The 16,779-nt window shown below is 48.0% G+C and overlaps 1 protein-coding gene across 11 annotated transcripts in view; it reads left to right on the plus strand.

Annotated features, from left to right (window-relative positions):
• Positions 1 to 15,828, plus strand: part of LOC136293079 (UDP-glucuronosyltransferase 1A1-like) — a 76,870-nt gene extending 61,042 nt beyond the window's left edge. For 6 of the 11 annotated variants that reach the window (XM_066189365.1, XM_066189364.1, XM_066189367.1 and 3 more), the window contains exons 2-5: positions 11,848 to 11,979; positions 12,087 to 12,174; positions 12,889 to 13,108; positions 14,819 to 15,828. In XM_066189365.1, the coding sequence (XP_066045462.1) occupies positions 11,848 to 11,979; positions 12,087 to 12,174; positions 12,889 to 13,108; positions 14,819 to 15,116 (738 nt within the window). In that variant the 3' untranslated portion in view covers positions 15,117 to 15,828. Of the gene's footprint in view, positions 1 to 255; positions 1,111 to 1,947; positions 2,835 to 6,822; positions 7,201 to 8,653; positions 9,506 to 11,847; positions 11,980 to 12,086; positions 12,175 to 12,888; positions 13,109 to 14,818 lie in introns of those variants that run through there. The other 5 variants (XM_066189370.1, XM_066189368.1, XM_066189360.1 and 2 more) reach the window with 5 other exon arrangements.
• The last annotated feature ends 951 nt before the right edge of the window (positions 15,829 to 16,779 follow it).

The raw sequence follows: 16,779 nt of genomic DNA on the forward strand, positions 1-16,779 counted from the left end.
AAAAGTGCCAGAGGTTTTGTTATAAAACATGAGGCTGATCTGGTGCATCGCCCATATTTATCAACTGTCTGAACTCTGCTCTGGTTATGCAGCCTTTTATCAAAACAGTCATTACAAATTTACCTCACAGCATATAAAGTGAAGGTACAAAGTAGGGCTGGGGCACAGATTGCATAAAAGCACCGTGTGTGAGCCAGTGCTCCAGTGCTGCTGCAAGTTTCTTTCCCTGGAGACACTGACCTGATCCCTGCAGGAATGGCCCCGGGGCTCAGTGCTTCTCCACCAGTTGTGCTTCTGCTCCTGTCCCTGCTGGGTCTGGCTGCTGCTGGGAAGCTCCTGGTGGTGCCAGTGGATGGCAGCCACTGGCTCAGCATGCGGGAAGTGCTGGACATCCTGAGGCAGAAGGGACACGAGGTGGTCGTGGTGGCACCTGAAGTCACTATGCACATCAAGCCATCTGAGAACTTCGTGATGAAAAAGCACTCAGGCCCACTCAGCAGCCAGGAAGAGATGGAGAGAGATTTCAAAGCATTTTTATACTCTCTCTTTGAAGAGGGATCTTTTCTGGAAAGATTTCTGAAAGTGTACAAACATATGGAAAGACTCGGTAGTTTGGCGGTCAGCAGCTGTGAACATCTCCTGCAAAACAAAGAGCTCATCAGGTACCTTGAGGAGAGCAAGTTTGATGCCCTTCTTACTGACCCTGTATTACCTTGTGGGGTGATCCTGGCAGAGCATCTTTCACTGCCTTCTGTGTATTTCCTACGAGGAATCCCATGTGGGTTGGATTTTGAAGCCACTCAGTGTCCCAATCCTCCTTCCTATGTGCCCAGGGCATTTACAGACAATACAGACCACATGAGCTTTCTCCAGCGGGTGAAGAATCTGCTCTTTGACACCCAAAACCTTTTCCTCTGTGATTTTGCCTTTCAAGCCTACTCAAAACTGGCTTCTGAGTTCCTGCAGCGGGAGGTGACTGTGCAGGATCTCTTACGCAAGGGCTCTGTTTGGCTCCTGAGGCTGGAGTTTGTGCTGGACTATCCAAGGCCTTTGATGCCCAACATCATTCCAATTGGAGGAATACACTGTGCTCACAAGGGGCTGCCTCAGGTGGGTCACAATCTGTCTTTAATTTGTGCTGCATTGGATTTCTGTCTTCAGGAAGCTTGAATCTTGTGTTGCAGATGGGAATCAAGTTCTCATTTTGGGTAGTTTGAAGAATGCTCATGAATTGTTCTCTCCCTTTCCATTTGTAGGCAGCTGTGCTGCACCTCCTCACCTATAAAGTGGGCTCTGCATTTGCTGTTTTCATGTCATGTATTCAGAGCTGGTTTGTGTAGCTTTGTGTAACTTGGTACTCTCTTAGTGAGTGCTGAATGTGTCTGTGGGGCTGGCAAAGGTTTGCAGTCAGGTGTAATCCCTAATTAGCAAGTTGTTGTGGTTGGCTCTGGTGTTTACTGAGAAATGCACCTCAGGCTTCTGTCCTTGTTGCCTCAGTACGTCTTTCTTTGCCATGGAATTTTTCTGCTTCTTCACCCGGGTATTTCCAAAGCTGGAATCTGGAGGAACGTGGCAGCTTGGGGGCTCTCGGGTTGAGAAGCAGCCTCTCTGTTTTCAGGCAGATCTCAGAAAATCTTGGCTTGGTGCTGGCTGTGTGCTGTCTAGCAGCAAGTCCGGGAGTCTGAAGGGGATTGTCTTGACTTGGCAGGTGGCGCTCAAGGGTGACAAAAGTGACAAAAGGTTTTGTTATGAAACACGAGACTGATGTGTTGAATCGCTCACATTCAACAGTTGCCTGAGCTCTGCTGCTGGTTGTGCAGCCTATTAACCCACCATCGATTACACATTTACCACACAGCAAACAGAATAAAATCAAAAGTTAAACTGTGTCAGAGATTACTTAAAGGCGTGGAGCAGTTGCCGGTGCTCCTGTGCCGCCGTGGGTTTCCTTCCCTGGAGACACTGACCTGATCCCTGCAGGAATGGCCCCGGGGCTCAGTGCTTCTCCACCAGTTGTGCTTCTGCTCCTGTCCCTGCTGGGTCTGGCTGCTGCTGGGAAGCTCCTGGTGGTGCCAGTGGATGGCAGCCACTGGCTCAGCATGCGGGAACTGCTGGACATGCTCCAGCAGAAGGGACACGAGGTGGTCGTGGTGGCACCTGAAGTCACTATGCACATCAAGCCAGCAGAGAACCTCGTGATGAAAATGTACCCAGTGCCTTTCACACAGGAAGAAATGGATAGAGTTCCCCAAGGATTAATAAAGGACATATTTGAAGAAGGATCATTTCTGGAAAGGGTTATGAAACTTTACCAACGGGCAAAAAAAAACTCTGCTCTGTTCCTGGCCACCTGCACACACCTAATCTACAACAAGGAGCTCATGAGTTACCTTGAGGAGACCAAGTTCGATGCCCTCCTTACAGATCCTTTTCTCCCCTGTGGGCAGATAGTGGCGGAGCACCTTTCCCTGCCTTCTGTGTACTTCCTGCAGCAAATGCCATGTGGTTTGGAATATCAAGCCACCCAGTGCCCCAGTCCCCCTTCCTATGTCCCCAGAGCATTTACAGACCTTACAGACCACATGACCTTTCTGCAGCGAGTGAAGAATATGATCTATCACATCCCAAATTTTTTCCTCTGTGATATTGTCTACCAACCTTATGCAGAACTGGCTTCAGAATTCCTCAAGCGGGAGGTGACCGTGCCGGATCTCCTGCGCCAGGCTTCCATTTGGCTCATGAAGCTGGACTTTGTCTTGCAGTTCCCAAAACCCTTGATGCCCAACATGGTTTTGATTAGTGGAGTAAATTGTGCTTACAAGAGGCTAAATCAGGTGGGTCATGCTCTGGTTTCTCTTGTTGTTCTTGCAGGCTTTGGAAATCTCAGGGAAGCTGAAACACAGGTTTGGTCAGGAAGGTGAATTTGCAACTGCTCATGCTTTGCAGAGAGGTGCTGGTTGTGATATCTGTGAAGGATTATCAGAGCAGAAAAGTGGAGAAAGTGTTGTATGTGGAATTAGCTCTGGGAGACTCCCATTTGTCCTGTGCGTCTTTGGCTTTGGATTAGGCTGTCGGTAATGGTGCAAGACACTTTGACTTGAGAACTTGTTCATTTATCCTCTGACTGACTTCCTCTACAATTGTGTGGGTTCATTGGGTTATTTTTTTTCCTCTCATGAAGGCTTTTCAATGCTTTGAATTGTCATCCCCTCATCAAACATTGTCACCTGGAAGGTCATTAGAAGCCTCTCTGAGAACCTCTTGTCAGAATATGTCCAGAGAAAGGTTGTTCCTTTCTCTGTCTTGTCAAATTTTAAATACCTCCTGTAGTGACCACACCTTATTATACATAGGTAATATCTGTATCCAGTTCAAATTTTCCACGTTGCAGCTTGTGCTTGTTGCCTCTTGTCCTGTGAGTGTCAATGTCATTTTTTTCTTTAATTTTTCGTCATCTCCTGCAGTCCAGCTGTAGTGCGCCTGTTTTGTGGCACAAGATTATCCCATTCCAGAGGCAGAACTTTGCATTTGCCTTCGTTGACCTTCATGAGGCTTTTATAGGCTCTTTTTTCCAGCTCATATGTCCCAGGCCAGTGATGCTCCTTAGTTAAATTTTCATCCAGCATCAGAAAAAAACAAAGTGTATGTTACTTTATTCTTCTACAATGAATGTTGGATTCATATCAGCCTTTTTTTAATGTGTTTTCAAACATATTTTGTGGTTTGCAGAATATCTTCATAGATTCTATTTTTAATAATAACTATTCCCGTTGGCTCTTTCAGATATTTGCTTTATAAAATGCTGATATTTCAGATGAGGCTGATATTTCAGAAAAAGCCCAATCTCACACAGTAAAAGTGGAGGATTCTAACTTGGCCCTCAGGCTAGAAAAGCAGAGATGGGATAAAGTGCACAGCTACACCCATGAAAAGAATTATGGCAGAGGTCTGTAAAATCTGGAAAATCATAGCTAAAGGCACAAGGGGAACTGATATTTTTTCCCAATATTTGTCCAGTGACTAATGCTGAAATGCCACAAGCTTCAAGCAAACAAAAGGGGGTATTTTTTCACACCGTGCCTCAAAAAACCCCAAATCACCTCTCAAGAGCCACAGATTTTCTTTTTTGAAGGCAAACCCACTGAATTTTAAAGGTATTTAGGGGGTTAATAAGAGGTACAGGCTTTCTGCCAGGATTTGTAGGCTTACAGGAGAGATAATCTTGGGTTCCCTTAGCTCGGATATTTGCTGTACTGTTTCCACCTTACAGTCTTGGTGCTCAGTTCTGTATTTGTGCTAGACTTTCTCCTGCTATCTCACCTTTGGAATGGGCTGGACTTGTGGACTTCAGTCTCTGCACTTGTAAACATGTGGAGGGTGTTCACGTCCTGCTCAAAATCCAGTGTCACAACTTCTATGAACTTTTGCTGAACTTTTCTGAACTTTTTTTTCAAACTTTTTTAACTTTTCTGAGCTTGGCCTCAAGGGCTTGGATTGAGGAGTTTTTTTAACCTCTTTATTGTTGTTGTGTATTAGGGTCTCACAGATCACATTTGACTGAAATGTTAGCAGAACTTAACTAGGTGGGAGTGATTATGTACCAAATAGGAGATTTGAGAGGCCTTTATGCAGGGTGAGTGCTTCTGCAACTCTGAGTTTACTACCTGAGTATGTGCTGCCACCTTAAGGCTTGTTTAATGCTGCTTCACCTCCTTATTTGAGATCTTTTTACCACAGAAATGTGGAAATGCAACCCTGGCAGGTGAGCCCTTTCCTCCACCTCCTGTAGTTTTTGGTCTTTCAGTGCTACCCCACTGCCAGCTAGAGCCACAGTTCTGCTTCACCAGCTGCAGAATGGGACTGCATCAAATCATGGAACTGTTACGGTTGGAAAAGCCCTCTAAGATCAGAGTCCAACCAATAATTCAGCACTGCCAGGTCTACCACCAAATCATGTCCTCAAGTGCCACATCCACATGTTTTTTGAACGCTTCCAGGGATGGTGACTCCACTGCCACCCTGGGCAGCCCCTTCCAGTGCTTGACAACCCTTTCCATGAAGAAATTTTCCTAATTTCTGTCTGAAATCTCTGAAATTCCTTCCTATTTAGTGCATTTACCATAAATATTACAGTCCTTCCTGCTGGCTTTTAAGAAGCCCTTTTCTTTAATAGGCCACATGGAGGACCTCCTCTCTCAATAAACATTTTAGGACACACATTATCTTGGAATAACACGTAGGATTAGCCTTAGAGTGTGTTTATCATACTCAAGTGCCTTTGGTAAAGTTAGCCATTTCATGGATCAGACTTCCCATCATTCCTACCTGCTCCAAGAGAAATCTTCCAGGCCTGGAGAAACTGCTCAGAGTTCACTCTGTTCAGGAGTGCTTGGCTGGGGGGTGTATAAGAATCTGTCTTCTCCAGCCAGCTCTTGTCCAGTTACCGTTCCCGTATCTTGTATTGCTTTTGTAAACTTACAAACTTTTGGCATCCAGCTTTTCCCTATCCATTTGGAATATGCCTTAATGGCAGGTGAGATCTGCTTGGCTAGGCCTTTCTGTCCACGAGTGTGGATTTCCACATACCACAGCCAAGCCGTCTGAAATTTGGGCATGGGACTACTATTAAGAACTTTCAAACCCATTTGTCCTGTAGCCTCTCACCCCGAACTCCCGTGGCCCCTCTTGAGCAAGAGCCACATATTCTGCTGCATCATTGCTTTTCAGAAAGATGTTTAGCCTTGAGCCACTCACCTGCAAACTCTGATGGCCCCTCTTGAGCACAACCTGTGCTTTCTGCTGTATCACTGTTTTGCTAAAAAAGGTGAAAGGTGGTTGGTTAATGTGTTACCCAAACTTTGGTGACTTCTCTGATCCACGTGCCAGCTCCTGCTTGCCATGGAGAACATTCTCTTTGAGCTCCAGCCACGTTCCTGAGCAAAGGTTGGGGGTTTAGGTCTTGCATGTCAGCAGTGCAACACAATTCTTGCGATATAAGCTCTGTGGAGTAGCCATAAATTTGATTCCTGACTTGAATCTGGCCCGGAACAGTTGAGTGCACAGTGAGTCACTTGAAGCAACTTTGACACAGCAGAACTCCTCCACGAACTACTGCTTTATCCGATGATTATTCTGAATAATTCAAGATAACTTAAATGCATAGAATAGGATAGGTGCCTCAATAGCACTTTAATCAAGGCTTTTATCAGCAATGTGGTTTTTGAACTCCAATAACCTGTATCATTTTGTAGAGATAAACATTATAGTCCACCATGATATAAATGAGGTACAAGGAGATTTTTCTTCACATGCTGCTGAGCAACGTAAGGAGGAGCAGCTCGTTTCTTTTCCTGCCCCATGACAGTTATGTGGAGGCAGCAGGTACATGCTGGGCTTGTGCTTTTCCTTGCTTTCTGGAGTCTGGCAGATGGTGGGAAGCTCTTGGTGGTGCCTCAGGATGGAAGTCACTGGCTGAGCATGCGCATCGTCCTGGAGAAACTCTGGGAGAAGGGGCATGAAATCGTGGCCGTGGTTCCAGATGCTGCCTTGTTCTTGAAAAACTCCCAGTCCTTCACCATCAAAACATACTCAGTGCCTTACACCCAGAAGTTTGTGGACCAATCCTACCAGGAGATGGGGGAAAAGACCTTTCAGTTAACACTCTCAGTTTTACTCCGCAATATCTCAGAGCTCACCAACATGTTCTCTTCTGCTTGTCGGCATCTCTTATCTGATAAAGAACTCCTGAAGTACCTCCAGGACAGCAAATTCGATGCCATCATGATGGATCCTGTGCTGCCCTGTGGGCCAATTCTGGCTGAGTACCTCTCCCTCCCCTCTGTGTACTTCATGCGTGGCCTTCCTTGTACCTTAGACTACAAAGCCGCGCAGTCTCCCAGCCCTGTATCCTACGTGCCCAGGACTTTCTCATCTGCCTCTGACCACATGACATTCCCAGAACGCGTGAAGAACTTCCTGATCGGCCTCTCAGAGCCTTTGCTTTGCCATCTCTTTTATTTGAACTACAAGAGCTTGGCCTCTGAGTTCCTGCAGAGGGATGTAACCATGCAGGAGCTGTTCAGCCAAGCATCAGTTTTGCTGATGAGATATGACTTTGTTTTTGAGTATCCGCGCCCCATCATGCCCAACATGGTCTATATTGGAGGCATCAACTGTCAGCAAAAGAAGCCACTCTCAAAGGTTTGTCGTTGCTTTACCGTGAGGGTGGTGTTGGTGCTAGTTCTGTATATGCTTTTTTTAAAGTGTTTCCTGTAGTGATGTTTGTACTTAAGGGAGGGTGTGATCAAATCCCAGGATGGCATGGGAGTGGGAATCTTAGGCTTTGAGATGATCACAAGGCTTGCTGGAGGGTTTCTCTCCAAGAGAGCCTAGGTCGAATTATCACCGTCACTCGTGGCATGCTCTATATCCAGGTAAATGACAAAATAATTCTAGGTCAGAGAGTTTAATATCCCTAAGGGATGTGGAATGCCAGTTAATTGCAGGAGACTTGATTGGACAGAAATTGGAAATACAGAATTAACTCTGTGGATATATCCAGGCACTTTTGCTGTGCCACTGAACATGATGCTGGGTGAAGCACAGAACATCAGGGGAGGCGGTCAGGCTGGATTTCAGGAAAAGGTTCTTCGCCAATAGGGTGCAGGGGCACTGACCAGGCTGCCCAGGGAATGAGCACAGCCCCGAGGCTGCCAGAGCTCCAGGAGTGTTTGGACAGCGCTCTAGGGATGCACAGGGTGGGATTGTTGGGGTGTCTGTGCAGGGCCAGGGGTTGGATCAATGATCCTTGTGGGTCAGGATTTTCTAACTGAGGATATTCCATGATTCCATGTGTGCCAATAGCCGAAAACCAGGGCTTTGCAAAGACGGCAGAGGGAGCTCTCTTGCCTCTGGATTTGTGCAAGCAACAGTGCAAGATAGCAAATAAGAGGATAATTGGGAAAGGAAGCCTTCAGGATTGTGACTAATGTCCCTTGTTCAGATTCCCCTCGTGCTGTGCAAATAGTGCAGAGATCCCCGGTTTATTCTGCTTTTGGACCATTGTGGTGTTGCACCAGGAGGAGTTATTGCTCAGCTTACAACACTGTAGTACTGTAAATTCAGGACTTTCACTTTGATAACTGCTGTGATAGAGCAACAAATCTGGAAGTAAACCTTTACAACCCACTCTGTATCAAACCTCTGTCAATCTTTGCTTCTTGATTACGCTCCGAGGGCAGAAAGCAATCCAAAGGTCAGATTTGTGGCATGTTGCATGTCCAGTCAGTGCAATGGACTCAAGGCAGGGGGTTGATCATTAACTGGATGTTAATTCTGTAGTGATTGCTGCGTCAGTCCCATTCATGACTCTCATTCAGCCTCTCAGCCCCAAAGGCTGTTGGTCACTCCTCCCTCCTGGTGTCAATCCAAACATTCAACTTCACCTCGCGGCACCCACTCACGGAAGGCCTTCCCTGTGCACAGATCATAAATCCAATATTTACCCACAGTTAAAAATTACCCCAATTTCTGCCTGTTAAAAATTAAAACCCCACCTTAGTTAAAATTCAAACGGGAAGCACCCTGTGATTCATTCCTCATCCCCAGCCGCAGTTTCACTGCCGTTTAAAACTTCGCTAGTGGCAGCAGGGAAATGGTTTCTCCAAAGCAGGGGTTTTTTTCTCTCGCCTCTTGGGCTGTGTTTTTCCTGCTGCTGTGGGCCCCTGGTGATGGTGGGAAGCTCTTGGTCATGCCCATCGATGGCAGCCACTGGCTCAGCATGCACCCGGTCGTGGAGAAGCTCAGGGACAAGGGACACGAAATCGTGGTGGTTGCACCGGAGATAAATTTGCGGATCCATTCATCTCCGCTATACACCTTGAAAACCTACCCTGTGTCCTACACCAAGGAGTTTGTGGAGGCAGAGTTTAAACAGATGGGCCACAGGAGTTTCATACCTCAGCCCTTCTTGGAAAAACTCTCCAAAATTGCCAATTTTACAAGCATGTTCTTGGACTCCTGCAAGCGTCTCCTGTCCGACAAAGAGCTGATCCAATACCTCGAGGGAGGCAAATTTGACGCTGTCTTTATGGATCCTTTCTTCCCATGTGGGCAGATATTGGCGGAACATCTGTCCCTGCCCTCCGTGTACTTCCTGCGGGGGCTGCCGTGCAGCCTGGAATTCCAGGCCACAATGTGTCCCAGCCCTCCTTCCTACGTCCCACGGTTCTTCACGCGCTCCACGGACCGCATGTCCTTCAGGCAGCGCCTGGGCAATCTCCTGGCCACCCTGGGCAGCTCCCTGGCCTGCTCTGTCCTTTATTCCCCCTATGATCCCTTGATCCGGGAGTTCCTGCAGCGGGAGGCGACCGTGCCCGAGCTGTTCAGCCACGCCGCTGTTTGGCTCATGAAATACGACTTTGTCTTTGAGTACCCCAGGCCCCTCATGCCCAACATGGTCTTGGTCGGAGGCATAGGCTGCACTCGGGAAAACAAATTGTCCCAGGTTAGTTCCCGTTATTTCCTGGAGTTTAGCTGTGGGTGCGCTGTGAGCTCTCTCCAGAAGATGGAGCTCCCAGGCCAGAATAAATGATGCCAGGAGAGAGTGGCTGGGAATGCATTTTGCGCCGCTGCATCCCTTGAGCAATGAGGGAAAAGTTACTTTGTGAGACACCTCTGCATTCCCAGTCAAACCTGCACAAAAGGAAGAAAAAAAAAAAAAAGGGCTTTTTCTTTTCAATTTTTTTTCTGTCTGTTTCCATTCCCTTTTCCTTTTTTTTCCTCTCTACAGCTTCCTTAAGAGGGACAGTGGAGGGACAGCTCCAATCTCTGCTCTCTGGGGCCAGGGACAGCACCCGAGGGAGCAGCTGGAACTGTATTAGGGCAGGGTCAGGCTAGAGATGAGGAAAAGGTTCTCCTCTTCTCCTCCCAGAGGGTGCTGGGCACTGCCCAGGCTCCCCAGGGAATGGGCACGGCCCCAGGCTGAGAGAGCCCAAGGAGCTCTCAGGGATGCACAAGGTGGGATTTTTGGGGTGTCTGTGCAGGCCAGGGGTTGGACTCCATGATCCTTGTGAGTCCATTCCAACTGAGGATGTTCCATGGACTTCAGACAGTTCAGGCAGACCCGAATGAAATCCTCACCACCAGTGAAGCAGCACTTCTGCCACTTTTGTGTAAAATACTCTGCACTGTAACTGTATTTTGCTTCAACTGTGCCAAAATTCCTCAGTATGGGATATCTCCCACTTTCCATTAGGAAATCCTCCTAATTCTCTTATTTTTCCAAGAGTCTCCACTGCAGATATTTTGTAAAAGCATGAGCAGGTGCTGATTAAAACCACTGCTAAAATAATCTGCATATCCCCAAAGCAGGGCTGCAAAGAGTTTCCTCATAGTAGAAATTCTGACCAGAAAGTCAGACTTTGGAATCCAAAAACATCTGAAAAAACAAAGTAAAACTGATGTCCCACAGAATATAAATAGGATTAAATATGCCTCGAGACAGCCACAAAAATATGGAAAAGAGCATAAACTGACATAAGCTGACAGAGTCGGTCTCTGTTGTCCCTGCCCGTGGCAGGGGGTTAGAATGAGACGTCCCTTCCAACCCAAAGCATTCCATGGCTCTCTGGTTATCCCCTCAGATCCCAGAGAGAACGTGGCAATTGCCAGACTTACAGGAACATTTTAGTTCATTGCAGTCCCCTTATTTAACTCTGATGCCCGCAACAATTTCCACCAGTTTTGCTTTTCCTTCCTTGGCTCGACCAAACAATTTTCTGTTTCAAAGAATTTTTGCTCCAGCCTTGGGCTGTTTTTTTCTGCTTCATTGGAATCCTTTTGTTCCCGGATTCCAGTGCTAGATCTCCTTCTATTATTTAAATCTTGCAAACTAAAGAGAGACAAAACTGGCAGCAGTTCAGTGTTATCATACCCAAAGCAGATACAATAAATCCAGATATTAGAAATTTGAGTTACCTGCTGTCAGAACTCTCTTCCAGGATTTTAATTCTCTCTTGCAGCTGCGTGGCCTGAAAAGAAGAACATCAACTCTGAATCCAAGCTTGGGTTAAATGTTCTCATTTTTACTTCCCCAAGACTCATTTTCTTTAGGATTATAGAACAGGTTGGGCTGGAAGGGACATTAAAGCTCATCCAGTCCCACCCCCTGCCATTGGCAGGGACACCTTCCACTATCCCAGGTTCTTCCAAGCCCCATCCATCCCCCCCTTGGACACTTCCAGGGATCCAGGGAGAGCCACAGCTTCTCTGACCAGCCTGTGCCTGGGCCTCCCTACCTCACAGGGAAGGATATCTTCCTGATATCTAACACAAATTTCCCCTCTTTTGGTTTGAACCCATTACTCCCTATCCCATCACTCCAGTTCCTCAAAAAGAGTCCTTCTTCAGGTTCCTTCTGGGCCTCTTTAGGCACCGGAAAGGGGCTCTGAGGTCTCCACACAAAAATCTTCTCTGCTCCAGGCTGAACAGCCCCAGTGTCCCAACCTGTCCCCATAGGGGAGGTGCTCCTGTCTCCTTGTCAATTCCATGGTTCTCCTCTGGACTTGCTCCAACAGTCCCATGTCCTTCTCATGTTGATGGACCCGGAGCTGGATGCAGGATTCCAGGTGTAGTCTCAGGAGAGGGGGTGAATCCCCTCCCTGGACCTCCTGGCTGTGCTGCTTTGGATGCAGAACTGTCAATAACAACTCGTTTTCCTGGTGCTAATTTTGTTGTGCTCACTGCTTGTTCTGTTGCCTTTTCAGAGTGTTTTGTGGGAACATGGCAGCAATTCCAGCCTCAGACAAGAGAAAGGGCTTTGACTAAAGGCTTGCTTTCCTTTGGCAGGAATTTGAAGCCATGGTGAACGCCTCTGGAGAGCACGGCATCGTTGTCTTCTCGCTGGGCTCCATGGTGTCCGAGATTCCCATGAAGAAAGCCATGGAAATCGCGGAGGGCTTGGGAACAATCCCTCAAACGGTACCAATTCCCTCCTCCCCTTCCAGCAGAGCAAGCTCCACGCTGTTCTCAGGTCCTCCCTCCCTTCTCCTGCTGGGATCTGACGTGGGCTTTTCTTCCCTTGCCAGGTCTTCTGGCGCTACACGGGCAAGGCACCCCCCAACCTGCCCAAGAACGTGAAGCTCGTCAAGTGGCTGCCTCAGAACGACCTCCTGGGTAGGTCTGACACACCATGGTGGTGCTGGTGCTCCAGGGCTGCTCTTGTGAGGCCCCAAGGGCATCATCTGTGGGTCAGGTGTGAGTTACCATCCCCTGACCCATCACTGTGGGGCACAAACCTTCCTTGCAGCCTTTGCTGTTGGAGTCAGGGCTTTTCCTTTAGGAATGCAGCTGGGAATTGCCCAATTATGAAACAACTCTGTTTGGAAAGGTTTTCCAACACTTCAGTACCAGGCAAAGATGAGAGTCTTTATGTCTGACTGAGCAGTCTCAACATCCAGCTGTGTTTTTGTCCCATCTTCTGGCCTGAAAAGAAACCTCATGGTCCTCAAGGGAGTGCTTCCAGACAGGTCTTTGGGCTTTTAAAGTGGTAGAATTGTTGCCAGGAGAGCATTTGTTGGTAAGAGAACAGGTTCAGCAGTGAGAGACCTTCATTGCCATGGGAGAGATGGTGAAAAACTAATCGATGGTAACAATCCTCTTTAACCTCTCCTGGCTCTGGTTTAATCCTAAAGTTGGAGGATTACCCAAAACCAAGACAGAGGTCTACAACCTTCTAATCCCTAAGTTTGGCCATGATGCTCACAACAGCCCCCAAATCCTTGATTTGTCCCAACCACAGCCCTTTTTTGTGCATGTTTTTTCCCCAGAGACATGTTGCTGGGAGTCAGTAATTCCAGGAGCTAAGCAAGCCTGTGTTTCCTTCCACAGCCCACCCCAAGACTCGTGCCTTTATCACCCACGGAGGCTCCCATGGTGTTTATGAGGGAATATGCAACGCAGTGCCCATGGTGCTGATGCCTCTCTTTGGGGACCAGATGGACAACGCCAAGCGAGTGGAGTCCCGGGGAGCAGGGCTGACCCTGAACATCTTGGAGATGACTTCCAATGACATTTCCACCGCCCTGAAAGCAGTGATCAACGACAAAAAGTCAGTACCAGAGGCACAGCATTCCCCCTTCTTACCGTGTAGCCCTAGCACAATGTTTTTCTCTTCCTAAATGGCTTCTTTTATCAAAAATCTGGATTTGATAGCAGCTGCTTCCATGGAGAAGCTGATGCTCGCACTGGGTTAACTTCAGGCTGTCCCCTTTAGGGGACAAGAAGTGGCTGAGAAGGGAGGATGCAGGAAGCAGGAGGGATGGGCCATGAATGCAGTGGAAGAAATCAAGTTGCCAAAAAAATGCGTCACTTTCTTAAAGCCAAGGCAGTGACAGAGAGGGCTTTGACACAAGCGGGAAACAGCTTTTGTTCCCAAACCTGTGGTCAGACAGGTCAGTGGGGAGCCTGAAATGGGTTTATCAAACATATTTATCACTCATGTATTTTTCAGGTGAGTTTTCTCAGGCATTTTTTTCCCCCCTCAGTGCTCGTGAGGAATTTTGGGAGCCCAGAGAGCTGCTGCCTCGCTCAGCAAGGCTGGACAATCCCAGCACAGAGCAGGAGGGACATGCAGGGATGCACTGAGGAAGCCCAGGGAACATCACAACGCTGCAGTCAGCACACCCAAGGGGTTTAAAGGCAGCACAGAAATTTCTTTGAGACATAAGAGCTCTCCCCTGCTCCCATTCAAGGATGCCAAGGACTAAGAAACTCCACCACGTTCCTGAGAAATAGCAGCTTATTGACATTGTTTCCTACCCAATTTTTATGGCAATAATAGCAATAACACTACTACTACAAAAAAAAAAATGATGCAGCAGGAAAAGCTGGCCAGCTTTTCTACCCCTTTCAGCCAGGGACCCTCACCCCAGAGATTTTGCTGAGAGCCCAAACTGAGCCTTCCCTCTTCTTTTTTTTTTTTAAGTTTTTCTCATTGGAAACTGCACTTCCTGGGCTTGTAACTTTGCCGTTATCCTTCTCAAGGGGCTCAGTAGCACAAGAGCCCAGAGAAGCTGCGGCTACCCCATCCCTGGAACTGTCCTGGATGGGGTTTGGAGCAACCTGGCCTGGTGGAAGGTGTCCCTGCCCATGAGGGATGAGCTTTAAGGTCCTTCCAACCCACCCCACCCTGTGATACTAATGCTGTGGAGTGGCTACCTAGAACAGATGGTAGACAGAATTAAGAGAATAAAGTGGGTATTTAAAATAGCTGGATGTTTCTCTGGTCCAAGGGTTCTCCAGAAGCCTTTCCTGTCCCATCTGGGATGCCAGGAAACTGATGCCCTGGAGTGGCTACCTAAAAGAGAGGCTGGACAAGATTGAGAAAATAAAGTGGGTATTTATTAAAGGTCTTCAGTAGATACACCTTGGGCAGCCAGAAGCCTCCCAGAGGCTACACCCAAGGTGGATGATGGTCACAAGTTTTTCAGACAATTATAAGTTGAGTCCATTTACATATCAGGGGTTAATCCTTCAATTACAGCTTCAGGTAATGAAGTACTTTACCCCCAGTTTGCTCCCCCTCCCAGTTCACTGTTGTTTACTTTTATCAGGGCCTGAGGCAATAAGGTATCCTCAAGTTTCAGGCCTAGAGGGCTTTTATTTTCTCTGAATAAAACGGGAGAACAGCAGCTGACAAGCTACGGAGTTTTAGAGTTACACCCTGAAGCAGTGCAAGGTTCAAAAAAACCAGAAAAGCTAAAATCCTAAGGCATCAACCCCACGTTTGAACCACCCCTCTCGTACCTTCTCCCTGCAGGTACAAGGAGAACATCCAGCGCCTCTCCGACCTGCACCTGGACAGGCCCATCCACCCTCTGGACCTGGCCGTGCACTGGGTGGAGTTTGTGATGCGGCACAAGGGGGCCCCTCACCTGCGCCCCGCTGCCCACGACCTCAACTGGGTGCAGTACCACTCGCTGGACGTCATCGCCTTCCTGGCGGCCGTCGCCCTCCTCTCCCTCTTCATCTCCTTCAAGTGCTGCCTCTGCTGCTGCCGCAGGTGCTTCTGCAAGAAGGGCAGGACAGGGAAGCCCACCAAAGCCAAGTCCCACTAGCACCTGGAAACTGGGTGGCGGGTGACAAAGCTCCTGCTCCGGACCCGGCAGCGCGGTCAGGGAGCAGCTCAAATTTCACTGCAATAAATAAAATGCTACGATTTTTCAGGCAAGGAATGATAGGGATCCTTTGAAATAGCACCACGAAAAGGGTTGTCCCACTGATCTAATTTTGGCCTTTTAATCAAGGATGGCTTGTTAAAAATGACTTGTGTAGGAATGCTGCAGTCACTTGGGAAGGCCTGAGTGTGAAATCCAAGGCCCCTGGCTTCCACCTCTTGGTGTGCAGAGGACTCCCAGTGACTTTTTCTTTTAACCTGCAGCAGAGATATGCAGGGAGTTTGGAGGACTTTAGGAGAACCATCTGGTCAGATTTCTGTTTGAAATCTCTGCGTGGCTGCTGTTGTCAGAGAGGCAAATGTTGTACACTCAGAGTTCCTGTCATGCAAACCAAGCTTGATGCACATCTTTGTGTGTGTTTACACCCTAAAGAAAACCAAGATTTCTGGCAGGGGTCCTGCTGGAAAGCCACTGGTGTTTCCCCCAAATCCCCATCAGGCAGATGTGCTTCAACGTGGAGCTCACCTGCTGGTGAGATCTTTGTAAGCATTCCTTATACACCCCCACAACTGATTTGCTCTCTGTAAGTGATGCTCAGAGAAAGACCCCCAAACCCCAGCCCTATAAATAAACCCTGAATACTAAAATTAAAGGCTGCTGTGTTTTCTGTCTTGAGAGTTATTGGGGGGATGCTTGTTTGTTCATGGAAAAAGAGCTGGAGAAAAGACAGATTCAATCCCCCAAGGTGTAAAAGCCACCTTGATACACAAACACTCTTCATTCCTGTCCCTGCTGCCGGGTGACTTGGTCCTTGCTGAGAGGCGACGTCCTGAGGCTGCCACAGCTCCCAGGTGAATATTCTGGGCTTTGAACTGGGGGATCCCAGTAGATCAGGGCAGGACAGGTGTCCTGCTGAGTACCTGCTGCTGCTTTTTTCTCTGGCTGTTTGGAAAAGCAGGGGTTTCAGAGGAAGCTGTGTGAAGTTCAAGGCAGTCTCTGTCCTCAGCCTGTCCCCACTGCAGTGCCCAAATCCCATGGACACCCATCCCGCCCACATCCTGTCCAGCACTTTCCTTCCCTTGCTCCTGCCCACCACAAACAGAAGGAAACCTTTCTTTGGGGTGTGCAGACTCCCCTCGGTGTGTGAGGGCTGACCTGCTTGGAAAATGCAGCTCCTGCAGCTCCACACGTTCCTGAGGTGACAGCTCCGGCTGTCCCCGAGGTTCTGGTGACAGCAATGCAGCTGGAAAGGAGACCCTGCAAGACCTCTCAGGGCTGTCACAGCACAGCCACGGTGGCTTCAGTCCTCTCTGAGCATTCCTGGCTCCTAGCAGTGTCCAGTGCCAAAAAAAAAAAATCCCTCTTTAAAATGTCCTTGAGAAGTTCTCTTAGTGCCCTGCTGCAAACTGGCTCTGGATCAACCCGGTGACTTTCTCTGCATGGACAAGGGTAAAACTCTTTGATTTCAGATCAGAGGAGCACAACTGAGAAAAAAAATATAAAAATATCCCAATTGCAGCTCCAACTCCCCAGTGCAGGGGAAGTAAAACTGAAAGGAAGAAAAATGCCCATCCCATGACTTATTTCATTTCACAGGTACTTT

The sequence above is a fragment of the Chamaea fasciata genome, unplaced genomic scaffold (assembly GCF_029207755.1).
Source record: "Chamaea fasciata isolate MVZ Bird 193981 ecotype frontalis unplaced genomic scaffold, bChaFas1.0.hap1 SCAF_8, whole genome shotgun sequence".
Taxonomy (NCBI): domain Eukaryota; kingdom Metazoa; phylum Chordata; class Aves; order Passeriformes; family Sylviidae; genus Chamaea; species Chamaea fasciata.